This window comes from Abramis brama (genome assembly GCF_963993115.1).
Source record: "Abramis brama genome assembly, chromosome: 18".
Taxonomy (NCBI): domain Eukaryota; kingdom Metazoa; phylum Chordata; class Actinopteri; order Cypriniformes; family Leuciscidae; genus Abramis; species Abramis brama.
This window is the reverse complement of record NC_139980.1, coordinates 3,361,577-3,379,116: the sequence shown is the minus strand read 5'-3', so window position 1 is coordinate 3,379,116 and position 17,540 is coordinate 3,361,577. Positions and strand designations below refer to the sequence as shown.

The window sequence follows — 17,540 nt, the reverse complement described above, 5'->3', positions numbered from 1 at the left end:
CAAGGTTCTAGGTAACAGGGTTGCAGATTTAGCCTGAATTAACCTGTCAAGGTAGGCCTATGTTAATTTAATATTAAATAATAGTCTTACATATCTAACGTTGTTTTTCCTTTTCTGTTTCTTCAGCAAAGAACATTGTATATTTCTGTCTTCTGCTTTAAGGGTGCTGTAGGCTGGAGATTCTCAATAACCCCACAAGGGGGCATCAGCAAACCAAGGAGGATTGAGTTCAAATCATTTCAATTCAGTTATATTGAAATGTAACAGAATATGCTAAGATGCACAGTGCATCTTAATAATAATAATAATAATATACCACTTACCATATATTTGGAAAGTGCTATTGACCATCCTCTTGATGATCATTGACAGCCCATAACTTGCCTGATGTCTGTCTAAATTCTGCAGAGGTATTAGATATTTTAGATACATCATTATTAGATAAAAATTTAAACTGACAGCCAAGGTGATGGAGTATGAACTTACATCGCTTTATGTTTTATATTTATATCTATCTGTCAAAGCAAAAACACCATAGTCCAATGAGAAAGTTTACCTTGAGGTATTTCTCAATGATGAAAATATATGGTCCAATTTGTTTGTTTGGTTTTTTTTTTGGGAGGGGGGGGGGGGGGGTGGGGGGGGGACTTCAAATATTGCATTTTGTAGTATCTAACTGTAGATAGTGTTTATGACCACTAAGGTTTGAGAGAAATTTTGTGTTCCAAGGCTATTGCTCAGAACATTAAGCCACGTTTGGCTGTTTTCTTACCATGGTTTTTGAGAAAGAGAGAGAGAGAGAGAGAGAGAGAGAGAGAGAGAGAGAGAGAGAGAGAGAACCACCTTGGGTTATGTCATCCGTTCGCAGATAGTGGCAGTGGATGTGTTTATGACAACTGTGAGGGAAATTTGCTTCTCCCGGTGGTTGTTCTGGTACATTAAACATGAAGTCACGTTAGTGTTTTCCAACCGAGGTGTTTAGTATGTCCTCCATCACTGGCCATGGAGCCAAGAACACCCTGCTGTTACATGGACTGAAGCTTCATGAGATGAATATGAATGTTTTTACTTGCTATAGTATATCATAAGACTACACATCTCTCAGATTCCAGTGAATAAAAAGAACCGCAATCATGATGAAAGTTTAAAATGTTCATCTTAAAATGTGTTCATTGCTGTCTTAATGCTGTTAAAGTGGGATAATGTGCCAGATCAAGTAATCATACATTATCCCTTACATATAGAAAGTTAAAATTATTCATAGAAATGTGTTGCCTCAGAAGTTAATTGCTTTCCGTTCTAGAAAATGACTCTATGAAAATGTAACTATCCACAAGAGGGAAACAGACATCACCAACATGTGCAATTTGGCCAGACTTTCACTCTGTGATTTTGCCAAGTAAGATGTCCCTGGGTCAACATAATTAATTTATCCTGGCACAACATTCCTGTCTAAAAATGTAATCCTAACCATAACTCTAACCCTACCCATAAGTTATCCTTAAAATCAGAGAGAAATGATCACACTAAATGCGTCTCTATAGCACGCATTATGTTTTTCGTGCAATTTATACGCCAAAATGAGTTTTTACGTGCATATGAATACGCATGGGTAGGTGTAGGGTACGTGCGCAGTGAGGTGCCACTGCATGGGTAGGATTAGTCGTGTGGGGTGCGTGTGTATTACACGCAATAAAGTGCGTATCAAATGCACGCGAAAACTGCGTATCAAAAACTCATTTTCGCGTATAAATTGCACGATAAACACAATGCGTGCAATAGAGACGCATTTTCATGAGATCAACACATGACCCTGGTTGGAAGACTAAACTTGACATAAACTGTAAATTTGTCCCTTAAATCTGATTTAGATCAGGAGCATGTTGCATGTTGGTGAAATCAGGTGCCCTTTGATTCCATAATGATGTGACATGTAGTTTTAAATAAAAGTATCCCGGCATACACAGTTTAGGTCAGAACTGACTTTATTTTAAAAAGAAAATTGAAAGAAAAAAGCTTGCAATGGAAATTGAGATACATAGGTGTGCAAGCAGCTTCACTTCGAGACAGACTTTTAGAAACTATGGGACAAAAGCCACTGTGACGTTTTATGATTTTTATGCTTCAATACTTAAGTAGATTCATTTCAGGTAAAATGTATACCTATACTTTTGAAAAGTGCAAACAAAAAGCACCACCACACCATATCACGGTTTAAGGAATATCACTGAACAGTTATGATATTTACACTTCAACTGCTTGTTAATTAACTACAAGATTAAATACTAATTTTTATGAACACGCTGCGTTTTTTTCTCTGGGCTTTGTGCATGTTGTAAAAATCTGTTTCACTTCACATCTCAGAGAAATACATAAGCAGAATGACAAAATAAAAGGCTTAAATCCACCACGGTTATTTCTGTCACTGTATTATCTGTGACGATTACAGGCCATCTTGTAAAAAATAATAATTGAAAATAGTCTTTTTTTCTGATCCTCACGACATTAACAGAAAAGTATCATGTGGACCAGATACAATATATCTAAAAACAAGATTCAATGCATTCGTTAACACTTTTCTTGCTTTCATTATTTATGTCCTTGAGGAGCAACAAAACATCCTCCTCTCTTATAATACTATCATTTCCATTTATTTCATTGGAAAAACAAGACATCTCAAAAACAGAGAGACTTTTATCTTTTATCGCTCATCACAAGGATGTTGGATACACTAAATCACCACAGAGCTTTACAACATATTTACATAGATAACAATGTGTGTACACACACACACACACACACACATTTGAATTCATTCTTACACGGTTTTCATATTAGAAAGATCATTAGCCCCTTATTCCCATGTGAGAAGATATCATAGTTCAAAAACCAAAAATTCAAAGTATAAAAATATAGTCAACTTTCATAAACCACACACACACACAATATCCACACATATTACACTTAAATATAAGGGAGAACAACAACAAAAAAGCCCCAACAGAATTACTCAGTGAGAACCTCTTATTTTTAAGGAGGGGGGGGGGGGGGGGATTGGCACTTAAGCAATGAAACGTCATAGTCAACACTTCGTCAAACCAGTGGTAACTTAAGCAGCTTTGTGTTTTGAACTTTCTGCACGTAACTTTCCATGACCAGCAATGTACAATCAAACGGCTTCCGCCGAGGTCTCCGCCGACACGGACATGGTCAGTTTGGCTATTTTCACAGTGGTCTTGACGCAGCTCTCGGCGGCGCGGTGCGTGTTCCTCTGGCAGTCGGACTCCAGGCTGTTGTCCAGCGTCAGGGTCGTGCTGGAGGAGCTCCTGCAGGCCTGGCAGGTGGTGAGGAACGCTCTCCGCAGGTCTTTACTCCTCAGGGCGTAGATGATCGGGTTCACCGTGGAGTTGAGCAGGCACAGCATGCTGCAGAACGCAAACACTGTCTTAATGTTGTCGTCCATCCGCCAGAACAGATCGTACACCATGATGGCCAGAAGAGGCCCCCAACAGATCACCAGCACCACCAGGATGAGAACCAGGGTTTTGGCCAGGCGGATGTCCATGCGGACCTGATCGGGTCTGGTGGTCTGGACCTTGGTGCCGTCGGAGGAGTGTACGACCAGGCTCTTCTGCGACGTGCGCCTCAGCATCCTCACCGCGTGGTGGTGGGCCTTCCAGAGGATGTACATGTAGGCGTAGATGATGAACAAGACCAGAACGCTGGTCACGCCGATCCAGAACATCAGGTAGTTCTCGTCGATCAGCGGGAAGATGTCGGAGCAAACGGAGTTGAGGCGTTTGCAGTTCCAGCCCAGCAGCGGCAGCACGGCGATGATAATCGAGATCACCCACATCACGCAGAAAGCAATCACGGCTTTGGTGCGTGTCACGATACGCCTGTACGACAGCGGGCGGTGGATGGAAATGTATCGGTCGATGGCGGTGAGGAACAGGCTTCCCACAGACGCGGTGAACGAGGCCGTCACGCCGGCCAGCTTGAACAGAAAAATGTTCGGACTGTCTTTGCGGTGAAAGATGTGAAAGTCCAAGAAGCTGTAGACGAAGATCACGCTGCCGAGCAGGTCTGCGATGGCCAGGCTCCCGATGAAATGGTACGAGGGCCTGCAGCGCAGCGTACGGGACTGCAGTATCACGCACAAGACCACGAGGTTCTCCAACACCGTAAACGTCCCCAGCGTGAGAGACAGCACTGCTATGGCCAGCTGTTGGCTAGGAGTCAGTATCATGAAACACTCCATGTCCATAAAGTTCTCCCCGCACTGAAGGCTACTCCCATCTTCTCCCAGGCTCCAGTTCCCGAACACATCAGAGCTGTTAGTGGGGTAAAAGGGGAGACCTTTCACGATGAGCTCCTCATCCGGTCCCACTTTGCCTGCGAAAGGGCTTCTTCGGTATGCGGCAAACGGCTTCGGCAGCGGGTATCCGCTTTTGGCGTAGTCGCCGTCGATGACGTGGTCATCTAGGCTGATGTCGTTCGACCCGATGTACTGAAGTCCAGAAGTGATGGTTCTGAACGTGGTTTCTGCCACTCCATCCAGAACGGATTTAACATCGGACTTTGAGGCAGGGAACAGCATGGTCAAAGATGCTCTAAAGGAAACCTATTGGATTGAATTGAGAGAATGTTTTGTTCAAACATGACTGACTGAGGCACATGGATCCTCATTATTTCAAGATAACAGAATATTGAGCTCTCAAAAGCTCGATCGATGCTTCACTGAGCACAGAAATAAATGCCCTCTCATACGGCTCTTGTATTTTGCGCTTGTTGTTTTCCTTGCATGGATGAGCACCTAGGGATTATTACACTAAGAGACAGGCTTTGAATAATTGATTCCTGCAGCTGACAGACTCAATCTAAAGCACCATAGTCATAAAGCAGATAACAACTTAAGATGCAACTTTATATTTGGGAGAAAACAGCTAAAAAAAAAATATTAAAAATAAAAATAAAAATTAATATGCAATTGAAAATGAAATAAAAGTATTAAAAATATAGTTAGAATTTCGAATACATTATAAACTCAAACATATTTAGACTGCAAATATTTAATAGTAATGCACACTATCACCTGTGTGCTCATTTCACTGTGTTTTGAATCATTGCGCTGGATCAGACCATGAAAGAAGTTTAAATTCCGGATCTGGATTCACTGTGTATCGCAACACGTGAATCACGATTCATTTATTGTCAAATTAGTGTATTTAAGTTTTAATAGGCTATCGCACATACTCACTGCGAGGCGCATTTGCTTAAAAACAGCTAACTTTTTCTGTTTGTGCTGAAATAAGCGATGTCATAGATGTCTTATTATCCAGCGTTATAATACCGCATAATAAAAGATCAAATTCATCAAGTTGATAGAGTTGAGAAATGCCGTTTTACCTTCACATAGTTCGCGCAGACTGTGTTCCTCGCTGTATGAAGAGATGAGATGATCTCGCAGTGATCCAGTGAGTGAGTGAGAGTTCAGATGCTCTGGGTTTGTGGAAATGAGATGCTTTTCTCCTCAGTGCGCATCAGAGCCTATATGACGCATCCCGAGTCACATGACCACCCACATACACGAGCATCTTTAATGTCAAAAATGAAAATAACTCAAAAGTGTAATGTATGTGTGTTGAGAGGTGGTTAGTTTTTTTCGGCATACCTCCTGTTTTTCTAGTTTCTAATTGTTCATGTTGCAATATCATAGAATATTGACTGCATAAATGGTTTTAATCATTTGGTCTCCTGTGCAGAACTCTTTATTATTGCAAATTAACATGCAGAATTATGACTTTCTTTCTGAATCATTCATTTATGAATGATTGTATTAATGAATAAATGGTTTCATTTATTTATGAAACCATACATGAACATGTGAATTTTTGACTGCCCTCAAGGATTAGTGTAGGATTAGATCACTAATTGTTTTTGTGCAGTTCATATCTAACATTTTGCCTAGTGCAGTATGCAAGGAGTACATTAGCAGTCTATTCCAAAGATACATATAACCCATAATTCAATGACTCCACCCATTATGGAATACCCAAAGCTTCAGGTTTCTTTTTCAAACCTTTATGCTGTCAAATCGATTAACCGTGATTAATTGCATGTAACATAAAAGTTTTTCTTTACGTAATATACAGTAGTCAACATTTGAAGTGGATCAAAACCTTTCATCAAAGTTATACATAAATTTTGAACAATACCCGTTATTGTCTTAGGACAACTTTGATGAACTTTTTTGATCCACTTCAAATGTTGACAGTAGTGTACTACATGTGTGTATATTATTATATTTATATTATATGTATGTCTGTCATATTTATGTGTGTGTGTGACACAGTCACAGACATTCAGTTATTTTGGTCTTAGTTTCATTTTCATGGACTTTTAGTTTGTTTTCATTAGTTTCCTGATTTCCTTTGTCTATTTTCCAGCCCCAGTTTGTCATTATCACCTTTGCCTTGTATTTAAGTTGCAGTCTTTTCAGTTCTCATTTGTCCGGTCTTAAGGTTGTGTTAACTTTGATTACCTGTTCTTGGAGTTTATTAAAGACTGTTTGCCAAAAAATAAACAATGTGCAGCAGAAAACGTGGAGGGGAGCGCTTTTGAGTAGGCCTACCAACATTTTTTGGCATTTTTGGGGACAGAGACACGTTTACTTACTGGACTAGGATTTTTCTCCATGGTAAGATATCAGTCATGATGATAAGTATGTTCATTAATTATTAAGGGTGTCACGGATCGCAGTTAATCCGTGATCCTTATGGACCAGCTGCCCCAAGGTTCGGCATGCATGTGATTCGCGGATTAACTGCTAAATTTAACCATCATGGAGTGAAAGTTCATTGTCTTGCCAATTTACACATTCAAACGATTTTAAACACGCACTCGGCGCTGTTATCTGTGCGCAGCCTCACACACCCGAAGCGCGCGCGCGCGCGCGAGAGAGAGAGAGAGAGAGAGAGAGAGAGAGAGAGAGAGAGAGAGAGAGAGAGAGAGAGAGAGGCGTTTCAGACAGTGCTCGAACACACAATTTATTCCTCTTTCGCGTTTACTTGCACTTGAACGGACACTTACACACAAAATTATGTAAAAATACCCGTCTTGACAAGTATTCTGTCAGTTATGTCATGAGTGAACAGTTGAGAAAGAAACCAGATGTGTGTCAGTATATTCGGTCTGTGCATTCGGTCTTAAAGTGACAGCAGCCGAATATTCCTACTGTTGTCTGTCATTAATGTTAATAAAAATACAGTTTTAAAGGTGCATTGCGCAAGTCTCTGAGTTTTTGCAGAACTATGCCCCCTCTGGCGACAAGCGAAACTGCAACCAGAGGTGTGCACGCTCATGGACCACACGCACACGCACGCTTGCACGAGCACAAGCTGTTCATAACCAAAGGAGCATCAGCCGCACAAATCTTTTGTTTACAGTCATAATGTCTTCAGAGGTAATAAAGTTATAAATCTGCAAGTCATTTTAAATATGTGAAAGGAAAGGCATTTGAGTAAATTACACACTTATGTGTGAGGGGAAAACGGGGGTAGTAGAAAACTTCGGTTTTTGTTTCCATCTATCTCCATGTTGAACTGTTTTATGTGTTTACTGTATCCACTTATGATTGTATTACTATGGAAACACATTCATGAACAATATAAGTTATTACTTGGTTATTACTTTGTAAAAGCTCAAAATAATAGTCATACCATACACAGTTGGTCAACAAAGTACACTCAAATGTCTCAAGGTAATATTCATAGATTATTACATCATTTGTTGTCATAGATTTGCCGTATCAGACATTAGAGACTGGGCTAACGTTATATCTTACCGTTTTATCAAGAAAAAAGCCAACTGAGGATCCCGTTTGAGCCCTAGAGCAGACCGGAGATTCCAACGAACAGTATTTAGTTTTTACCTTTTGTACACAGCCACGTCCAAGTGATCTGAGGGCGCGGGCGCTTCCTAGTGTGTGCAGACCGGAGATCTCTCCATTTGTTGAAAGCCTTCCCGATGTTGACTCTCGTCTTATTCCGACGCCTGTGGCACTAGACAAAAGTTTTCTTTTCTTTGTCTTACGTGGAGTTTGCGTTGGGGTTTGGAATGAACTACAAGCCGGTCTCTTTGAATCCATCTTTTACTTTTGTCGAAAGTTGACTAAAGTTTTGTTTTGTCGCTCGAGTTGTCTTCGCTGATACGGAGAATGGCGGCGAATACACAAACCTGCCAGACATTACCAGGTGAGCGTGAACGCGCATGACGTCACGCCCAGACTCAAATTCCGTCCCGAATCCTTCTTATTTATTTTACTGTACAGGATTATAGAGGCAATCGCAGTGATCAGAGAAGGGCTCATTCAGCCCATCAGGCAATTGTTTAAGCATGTATGGGTTAGAAAAACGGGTATTTTTAACATGAAATGTTGCGCAATGCACCTTTAACAAAGATGAACCTATATTTACCACCTCACTTTAAGATCCTGCCTGTCAGACTCTCGCCTCTCATCTCTGATGCACATTGACTTGTCTAAGATGACAACAGAGACTTTTGACTCAAAGCCAACTGTTGACTTGTGGATGCAAACAGCAAATCACAGGCTTTACCAGGGAGACAGAAGCAGGCCTACATCATCATCTACCATGTTCGAGAGAAAAGAGTGAGGAGAGCAGACAGGAGGAAAGTGATGAGGACAGCTTGTAGGATAAGTGTGACCTTTATTTATATAGCACTGTATACAACACGGATTGTTTCAAAGCAGCTTTAGAGTGAAAACAGGAAAATGATGCATTTCGGCTGTTCTGTTGTTCAGCTGAAGTCAGTTCAGTGTTGATTCTGTTCCATCGTAAAGATCATCAATTAATAATTTAGTGCATTTAAGCTATAAAGCAGTTCTGCAGAAAAAGTTCTGCAGTTCTGTCGTCGTCCAGCTCAGTTCAGTTCTTATACAACATCGTCAATACAGTCAGATCAATAACAGTGTTGAAGTGTTTTTCTGGCCAACAAAGAAACACGGTGTGATTATGATTCAGGCTGCATCACAAGTCAGAAATCAGATTGTGGATCGGTAGCAATCAAATATTTATCCAGTTTCTTTAGCTTGAAGATGGGATTCATTACGCCGGTATGGAGACGAAGCTGGTCATATGGAGGTCTGTGTGGAGGACTGTGTACCTAATGGCTTTAATGAGGGAAAGAAAAACAATCCCATGAAGCAATGCAAATTATATTATTAAAAATAAAAAATGATGGAGTAATATAAACCTATTGATTTAAAGTTGTTAATTATATACATAGAAACCATATATTTTGCATTTATTATAACATATTATTACACATTTAAGTAGTTTGAGAGAGTTGGAAAACTAAAGAGTTCTTTTGGTGTGATTTACTTGTCATAATTCTCTGATTGGTGGATATTTCTCTGCAGAATGTAGTTTTTCACCAGGAAGAAGTTGAACACTATTATTTAAAAAAAAAACACTTGAAACAATGCGGGCTGATGGCATTAATAAAAGCAAATGCTATCGATTAACAACCTAATAGCTCACTGTAGGTCTATGTTTAAAGGTTTATAAGTTATCATTCAAAATCGATTCCCCATTTGGAGAAAATGAATGGGATTTTTATATCCCATAGTTCTATATGTTCATATAGTGATATGGTGATGAGCATGTCACCCAACACTCATCTAATCCATTCATCTATCCATCCATTCTCCAAACCACTTATCCTCTGTAGGGTCATGTTAAGCAGATATTTGAAAAGTCAACAAAGCTAACAAGCTAACATTAGCTAGTGTATATTGAAGAAACCTCAACCCACCAGAGGAAACCCTTTTCTAGTGTTCTCAGAAATGATCAGTTGAACATATTTCTAACCTCAGTGTATTTTCTGAATTGTTTCAGCAGACCATCGGATGAAGATGTTTTGCTTGTGAATAGACGGAAGTTCTGGAAAAGTGACTTTGACTGCCCACCTTCTGGACGTGGAACTGTCCAAGACGTTATACAAAAATGTATGGTCCAACTCACAGATGCACTATAGTGTAATGGTGGTGTTTATTTACAGTGAATTAGCGTGAAACAACCACGATGTGCAAAGTATTTACAAGTGCTGAAGGGGAAAAATAATAAAGTAACAAAAAAAATACAACCAACAAAAAAGAAAACAAACTAGCCTCGTGGGCAAGTGCACCAGCATGAAGCGCCGTTGTGCTTCAGGAGACCCGAGTTCGAGTCCTAGCTCGTGGACCTTTCTCGATCCCGTCCCCCTCTCTCTCACTTCCTGTCCAACTACTGTCCTGTCCAAATAAAAGCCATAAATATACACTTATGGAATATTGCTTGTATGTTTCGAAGACATTTGTAATGTACATGTAACACAAATAAAGTACACTTTAATATCACTAATCAAGCATGTAATTGCCTACACAGGCATATACTTAAAGTACAGTATACTTGAAGTTGGTCCAATTTAGTACACTAAATACACTTATATATATCGTGTATATATATACATACTTATTCCAAAAATAGCACATTTCAAGTTATCTAATCATTAATATACTTGCAGTATATTGATAATTAGTCTGGCTGCAAGTATACTTAGCTTTTTTATTTTCACCAGGGATCCCCCTAAACATGTACAAACAATAACGGTCTGCATGAAACACCTGTATTCGGTGGCCCCAAAGGGCCTGTTACGGGTCTGGTTGCAGCAATGAGGAAACAGGATCTATATGCAGCAGTCTTCATTAATCATAAACTCACAACTTACAGAAATACTTGAGATACTATGAAAGCTCTGACATTGGAGAGAAACAACCAGGTCAATATCAACGACAACAGACAACTGAACAGGACAAAACACAGGGCTTAAATACACAGGGAACTAATCAAAGAAACAAGACACAGCTGACATGACTAATGAGACAATGACTGATTAAGGTGTCCATGGCAACTGAGGAGTGGCGGGAAAAGAACAAATGAAAAGTCCAAGCACAAACTGACATGTAACAGGGTCTGTCTTTAGCGAGGGAATGGACAGACCGATAAATCCTAAGATTGTGCAAGATCACTTAACTGAAGCCCAACATTAGTACCACAGTCCAACACAGCTTGTGGATTTTGCCTTGGTGGCAACTGTGGGTCTTTTTCTGGATATATAAATGCAATACTGCAGGTGTGGAATCTTGTCAGGAAATCTGCCATGCATGACTCGGCCATTATCTCCCTAAACAAGTAGATTGCCGTCCATTCCAGGTTACTACCTTTGCAGCAGAGCTGTCCTTCTGGCACTGACAGATTATCAAATATAATGACGTCTTCAGAGACAAACCCCATTGGGCCACCATTATAGAACACGAAATCCTCACCCCCAAAGGTATCATTTGACGTTGACCCTACGGCAACCAGAGGCTTAAGAATGTTACAGATAAAGCACTGAAATCTCCTAGTTTAATGGCTACACCTTGCCCCTGAACTCATGAATCAATTTATTTTGTCTTAACTAAAGGTTATTTTAAAGTACTGGATAACCAGATCCTGCCATTTACAAAGCATATCTGTAACCTTTCAATGGGTGTGACTGCAAGACCCCATCAGCAGGAGCTGGTTGGCTTACGCCCTCATCCACCCTGAAAGCTGTGGCGCCGACCGCATTCTGAAGGGTTAGACTGACTGCCAAACATAACAAATGCCACCATTTGGATGGCTAAATTCCCCATCTTGCAGGCCAGTGCCATGACAATTACCTAGAAATCAAGTCTCCATCAACTATTATACTATATATACAAACCGTCTTTATCGGTTCCACTTTATTTTGATAGTCCACTTTAGACATTCTACTAACTATAAGTAACTTTGCAACTACATGTCAACTAACTCTCATTAGAGTATTAGTAGACTGTCAGTAGACTGTTAGATTATGGTTAGGTGTTAGGGTTCGGGTTAGGAGAATAAGTTGACTTGTAGTTGCCAAGTTACTTATAGTCAGTAGAATATCTGTTGGGGGACCATCAAAATAAAGTGTTAGCAGATGTTAAGTATACAGTCTACTAATCCTCTAATGACAGTTAGTTGACTTGTAGTTGCAAAGTTAGAATGTCTAAAGTGGACTATCGAAATATAGTGTTACCCATTCATTTAAAATATATATTTAATTACTATATAGTGCATAATAAATAAATTTAAAAAAATACTTCATAAACTGTTAATAATAACTCAAATAAACATTAATGGTCATATAACTTATTTCATGATGTGACATATATCATGATCAGTGATTTTGTAGGAGCTGTAATTAGACACTAAAGAGATTAAAGTGATTTTTTTTTTTTAGCCACTGGGATTCGCTTGGGATCCTAATCTAGAGGGAGGACCCGATTTCTCACAACACTGGTTTGGAGTGCTAGATGTCGGAGAACGCAGCACAACACCATGATCTGGCATGCTTTCCTGCGACTGTGGAGCATCACTGGAATACTCCGATCCAGGCGCCTCAATATGCAATTTAAAAGGCTATAAGTGCACTTGACTTCATTGCACGTCTGGATAAATATCAATTTATACTACTGCTTTCCATCATTTGATCATCAGATTATGCCTGGTTAAAATTGATTACTGTCAGTAAGAAGCCGGATGTTGCGCTGAAATACCTCACATTTGAAAGTGGCATGATTTATTGAATGCCACCTAGGACTCTTCAAAGTTTGCTTGGGTTGTTGTGACCAAAAGAAAGAGGCATAATAAAACCACAGGTATAAATAAAATTAGAAGCTCTCAGGAAAGTTCTCCAACACTAAACAAAAAAATCCCACCCCCTCACAAACCCGACAAGCACAGCCAGAGACGTCTCATTCTGCTGCTACAACAGTGCAGTTATATTCTATGAGTGGGTAACAGCTTCACCAATCTAATGGTGACTCACAGATCCCTGCTGTTCGGGCCTCTCTGGACGCACATCCTGTTTTATGGAGGATCCTACTCACCCTACTCACTATCCTACTCATCCCTTCGTTCATTTGTTCTTGTGATCACAGAGCTACAGAACTGAAAGTTAAAATCTTTGTGAGAGTGCAAAGGGATTACTTGTTATGAGTTATGGCTCCCCGTCGCTCTTTATAAAACCTTCTGATCATATATTTTTCTATGTGAGCAGGTAAAAATGGCATTCTGATCCTGAATTCCACTATATATGGAAGCTTGTTTCTGCCACAGAATACAATGGTATTTGCGTCTTTTTACCTCACGATTCTGACTTTTGTTCCCTCGCAGTTGTGAATTTGTATCTCACAAAAAAGTCAGATTTGCAAGTTATGATCTCGAAATTGTGAAATATAAAATTGCAGTTGCAAGAAAAATAGCATGCGAGAGTTTATATCTTACATATATCTTGACGTTATTTCTTACAATTCTGAGATCATAACTCACAAATCTGAATTGTGAGATATAGGGCCCTGTTTTAATGATCTAAGCATGTGGTCTAAAGCACACGGTGCAAGTGCACTTAGGGCGTGTCCGAATCCACTTTTGCTAGTTTAACTACGGGAAAAATGGTCGGCGCACCCGGCACAAATTAGCAAAAAACACTTGTGTCGCTCTTGGCGCCACACTGCGCCGGGTTTATGATAGGGTGAGTTATAAAGTCTGCAATGTGAGCTTCCATAGTAATAGGGGTCCCAGCAGACGACCATGATCTGGCATGCTTTACTGGAACTGTCCTGCATTGCTCCATCACTGCAGTGCAGACTCATGAATCGATCGGCTCTTTGAAATGCTGAAAGTGCATTTGACTAGATGGAAAATCGTAATATATGTCTGGTTATAACACACCTTATTTTTTGATCATCAGATTGTGCCTGGCTGAACTTAATTGTGAGTGGCTAGTCATTAAGACGCAAGTTTTTGTGCTGAAATATCACACTAGAGGTCTGCACTCCTTTGGGACTACCATGGGATCCACAGGACCCGACACAACAAAGTGGTCTCACTGGCACACGGAAATATGAGCACATTACCCCCGTCTTGCTCTCTCTGCATTGGTTGAAGAAATTCATTCATTTGAAAATTACATTTTCATGTGTTTTAGAATAGATTTTAAGATTTTACTCTTTGTTTTTAAGGTTTTAAATGGGATGGCACCTTCTTATTTATCTGAACTTGTGACTGTTAACATATGCTAGATGTTTAAGGTCATCAAATCAAAAATGCGGGACAAGTTTAGAACTGATGATTGCTGATAGGATTGAAGATAGTCCTGGAATAGGACTCTCACAAAATATAAATATTCACTCAAATGTAAAAAATGTATTGTGTACGTTTTCAATGGTAAGTGGCAGCGAGGGAAAACATCTTCCTTTTGCCTACTGCAGCAAATGCAACAAGTTTCAGGTCTGAGGTAATGTGTGTGTGTGGGCAAAATTTTAAAATAGCCTGTGGCACTGGAGCAAGACAGAATCTTAAGGGAAAGGGACTGAAAAAACATGTAGACCTCTACCTGTGGTCCTCTGTGGTGGGATCAGGACAAAATATGATATATCAAAATTCCATTCTGCAATCAAATCCAGTTCAATTCCAATCTATGTCGCACACGAAGTGGTCCGAATGTTAAGTGTATTGGCTCCATAGTTCTGGTGGTGCATCTGTAAAGTGGGATTGGTTTTTGGGCTCGTCCCTGTAGTCCTACATTCAAAACAGAATTGATATTTTGAGAGTTGAGCTGGAGAGCATGATCAATAAGTGAAGACTATGAAGTCTTGAGATGCTTTTAAATGTCCCATCTCATCCGGTATTATAAAAGGCTGAGTGCTCAAAGGGAATGTGCCAAAGCCTTAAATTGCAGGGGTGCCAATGAGCAAAATGTTCTTTCACATACGAACATTCTTATGAGAATATGTTTACCTCACAGCAAGGTTATATTCCTCGCATTCAATCAGACTAACGCATTGTCTCTTTTGTTCATCGTTGCCTTGACTATCGTAGATGGTCTTCTTTTGTCTGTGTCTTGTGGTTTGTGAGCGTTTCCTCGCCCAACAAAGAAAACCTGCAGCAGGAATCGTCTAAACTGCCGACGATTACCAGAGCAGATGCAATATGTGCTCAGACGAGGAGCGTGATTAGTTGTGTATGGAGAAAAAAGTCCTATCTTAGCCCATCTGCCTCCCAGAAGACAATGTTCTCACCTACTGCGCTGCAATTCTGTCCAACTCTGTGCATATGACTCTTCAAAACCCATTTATCTCGCTCTCTTAATGGAAAATACATAAACGCCATGACAATAATCATCACATACTCGCTGTCATGGCAACAAGGCTGTTATTAATGAGATGATGTTCCTTCATCTTCGTACCAAATGTCTGGGAATGAGATGGGAACTGTGTTCTTTGATGCAGTGAAATTGGCCGTCTCAGTCTCATAATGATGTGACGATGCTTTACAAATCCCTTAATCACACACACACAGACATTACTGACGAATAATAACACACCTGTTGGCATATTCACTCTCTCCCTCTCTCACCCACACACATGACGAATGATTGAAAGTTTGCTGAGGATTGCAGCTTTGCCTTAGAGCAGGGGTTGTCCTGTCCTCTCACCCAGCTCCTAACATTAAAATGCAGAATCTGTATAATAGCGTTCATTAGTAACATAAAAACTACAGTATGTACCAAATTAAAGCACACCTTGAAGCAAGATATTTTATATGTCAGAATTCAGAGTGCAGAATGTAAATCTGCGCTCCCCAGTTGAAACCCTGGCTTTATTATTGGAGTATGTTTTTTCATGTTATATTCAATGTGTTACAGGCTGTTTCTTTGTAATTTGTGTGAGTGAAAATTGATTTAAAGCCCTTTTCTTTCAGTGAAGGAGCTCTGCTAAGACATCCAGACAAAACGTCATTCTCTTCCTCCATGGAATAAAGTGAATGTAGAAAAGACAAGTGAGAACTTGAGATTGGCACTTTCACAGGAATGTGTTCAGTGGACCCATCCATCACATCCATCACGTCTCTGGTGAGACGGGCCATAAACACCTGCTCCGGACTCTCCTCCAGCGAATGATAGGAAACCATATGGAAAAGCTAATTGAGGGCAATATTATGTGTTTTGCAGTCTCGTAGATGATAGTCACATCAAATGCTAAATCATGACTATGAGACTAACCTTTTTTTAACCTATTATTATTTGCAGATTTCGTTTTTTAACTAAATAAAAGGTACTGTAAACGTTGCTGTTGTTTTTAATGTTACACACAAAATGTCCCTAAACCCTGATTGATATCACATTAAGGCACACCTCCATTTTCACCACATCTCAGAGGAATAGTTTATTGTTCAGATGGTGTGATTATATTGTTCAAGACATTGATTTCATTTCAAACTCTAGCCCTTGTGTTAGGTTAAAAATCTGAGTAAGATCATTATGGTTGGTGTCAATTTGACTGTCACGGTTTAGTTTGAGTTTCATTCATTTTTTGTTTGTTTCTCTTCACTTTCCTGTTTCCTTTGTTCTAGTTTCCCAGCGTATTCCCGGATATATTCGTTTAATCATCACAGCTGTTCATTATTGAGTTTATTATCTTGTGTATTTACACTGAACAAAATTATAAACGCAACACTTTTGTTTTTGCCCCCATTTTTCATGAGCTGAACTCAAAGATCTAAGACTTTTTCTATGTACACAAAAGGCCAATTTCTCTCAAATATTGTTCACAAATCTGTCTAAATCTGTGTTAGTGAGCACTTCTCCTCTGCCGAGATAATCCATCCACCTCACAGGTGTGGCATATCAAGATGCTGATTAGACCGCATGATTATTGCACAGGTGTGCCTTAGGCTGGCCACAATAAAAGGCCACTCTAAAATGTTGTTTGCTCTAGTTCAATAAACTAGACTTTTTATTTTGAACTACTTAAAGGGATTGTGTGTAGGAATTTCTCCCATCTAGTGGTGAAATTGTATTTTGCATTCAAACGAATAATGCTCTCCAGTGCCTCACTTTTTCAAATGCGCGTTGCATCTACGGTAGCTGTTATGTACCAAAAAGCTATGACAGGATGTCTTATAATAGCACTTCGAGTTTTTCTTCGGGTGAACAGGTTTGTTATTTAAAACAAACTGAAACTTGAAACAACGAAAAAAAGAATGTTACAGTATGAATTACTGACTGTGAAAAACATGAACTATGGTAATTAGTAGTAATGCCTTCTTTACTCATTATATTTTTTGAAGTACGTACATTGTTAGATATCATCATCATCAGAGCCTTCTCTAACGTTACTGTACTCAATAGCTGCTATTCATCAAAGAGCCTGTTTAACTTTTAACTATAAATGTTCTACTGTCTATATAATAAAGTAAACAAACAAGCAGTGAAAAAAAAAGCTTGTAATTAAGACCGTAACACTGACTTACCTGTCTCTCCTGCATTAGCTATCCCGACATTAACCCTTGTTTTTGTAATCTCCGGTCACGTTTCCTTTTACGGTCTATTTTGGACTTTTCCGACGACGAGGACTCCTTATC

The 17,540-nt window shown here is 39.6% G+C and overlaps 1 protein-coding gene across 1 annotated transcript; it reads right to left on the bottom strand.

The window, feature by feature from the left end:
• Positions 1–1,962: 1,962 nt before the first annotated feature.
• On the bottom strand, positions 1,963–5,523 carry cnr1 (cannabinoid receptor 1). The gene is made up of 2 exons (XM_084090146.1): positions 5,410–5,523; positions 1,963–4,624 (listed from the first exon to the last, which is right to left on the bottom strand). The coding sequence occupies exon 2, from the start codon at positions 4,598–4,600 to the stop codon at positions 3,170–3,172; it is 1,431 nt and encodes a 476-aa protein (XP_083946272.1). The 5' UTR covers positions 4,601–4,624; positions 5,410–5,523; the 3' UTR covers positions 1,963–3,169.
• Positions 5,524–17,540: the final 12,017 nt, after the last annotated feature.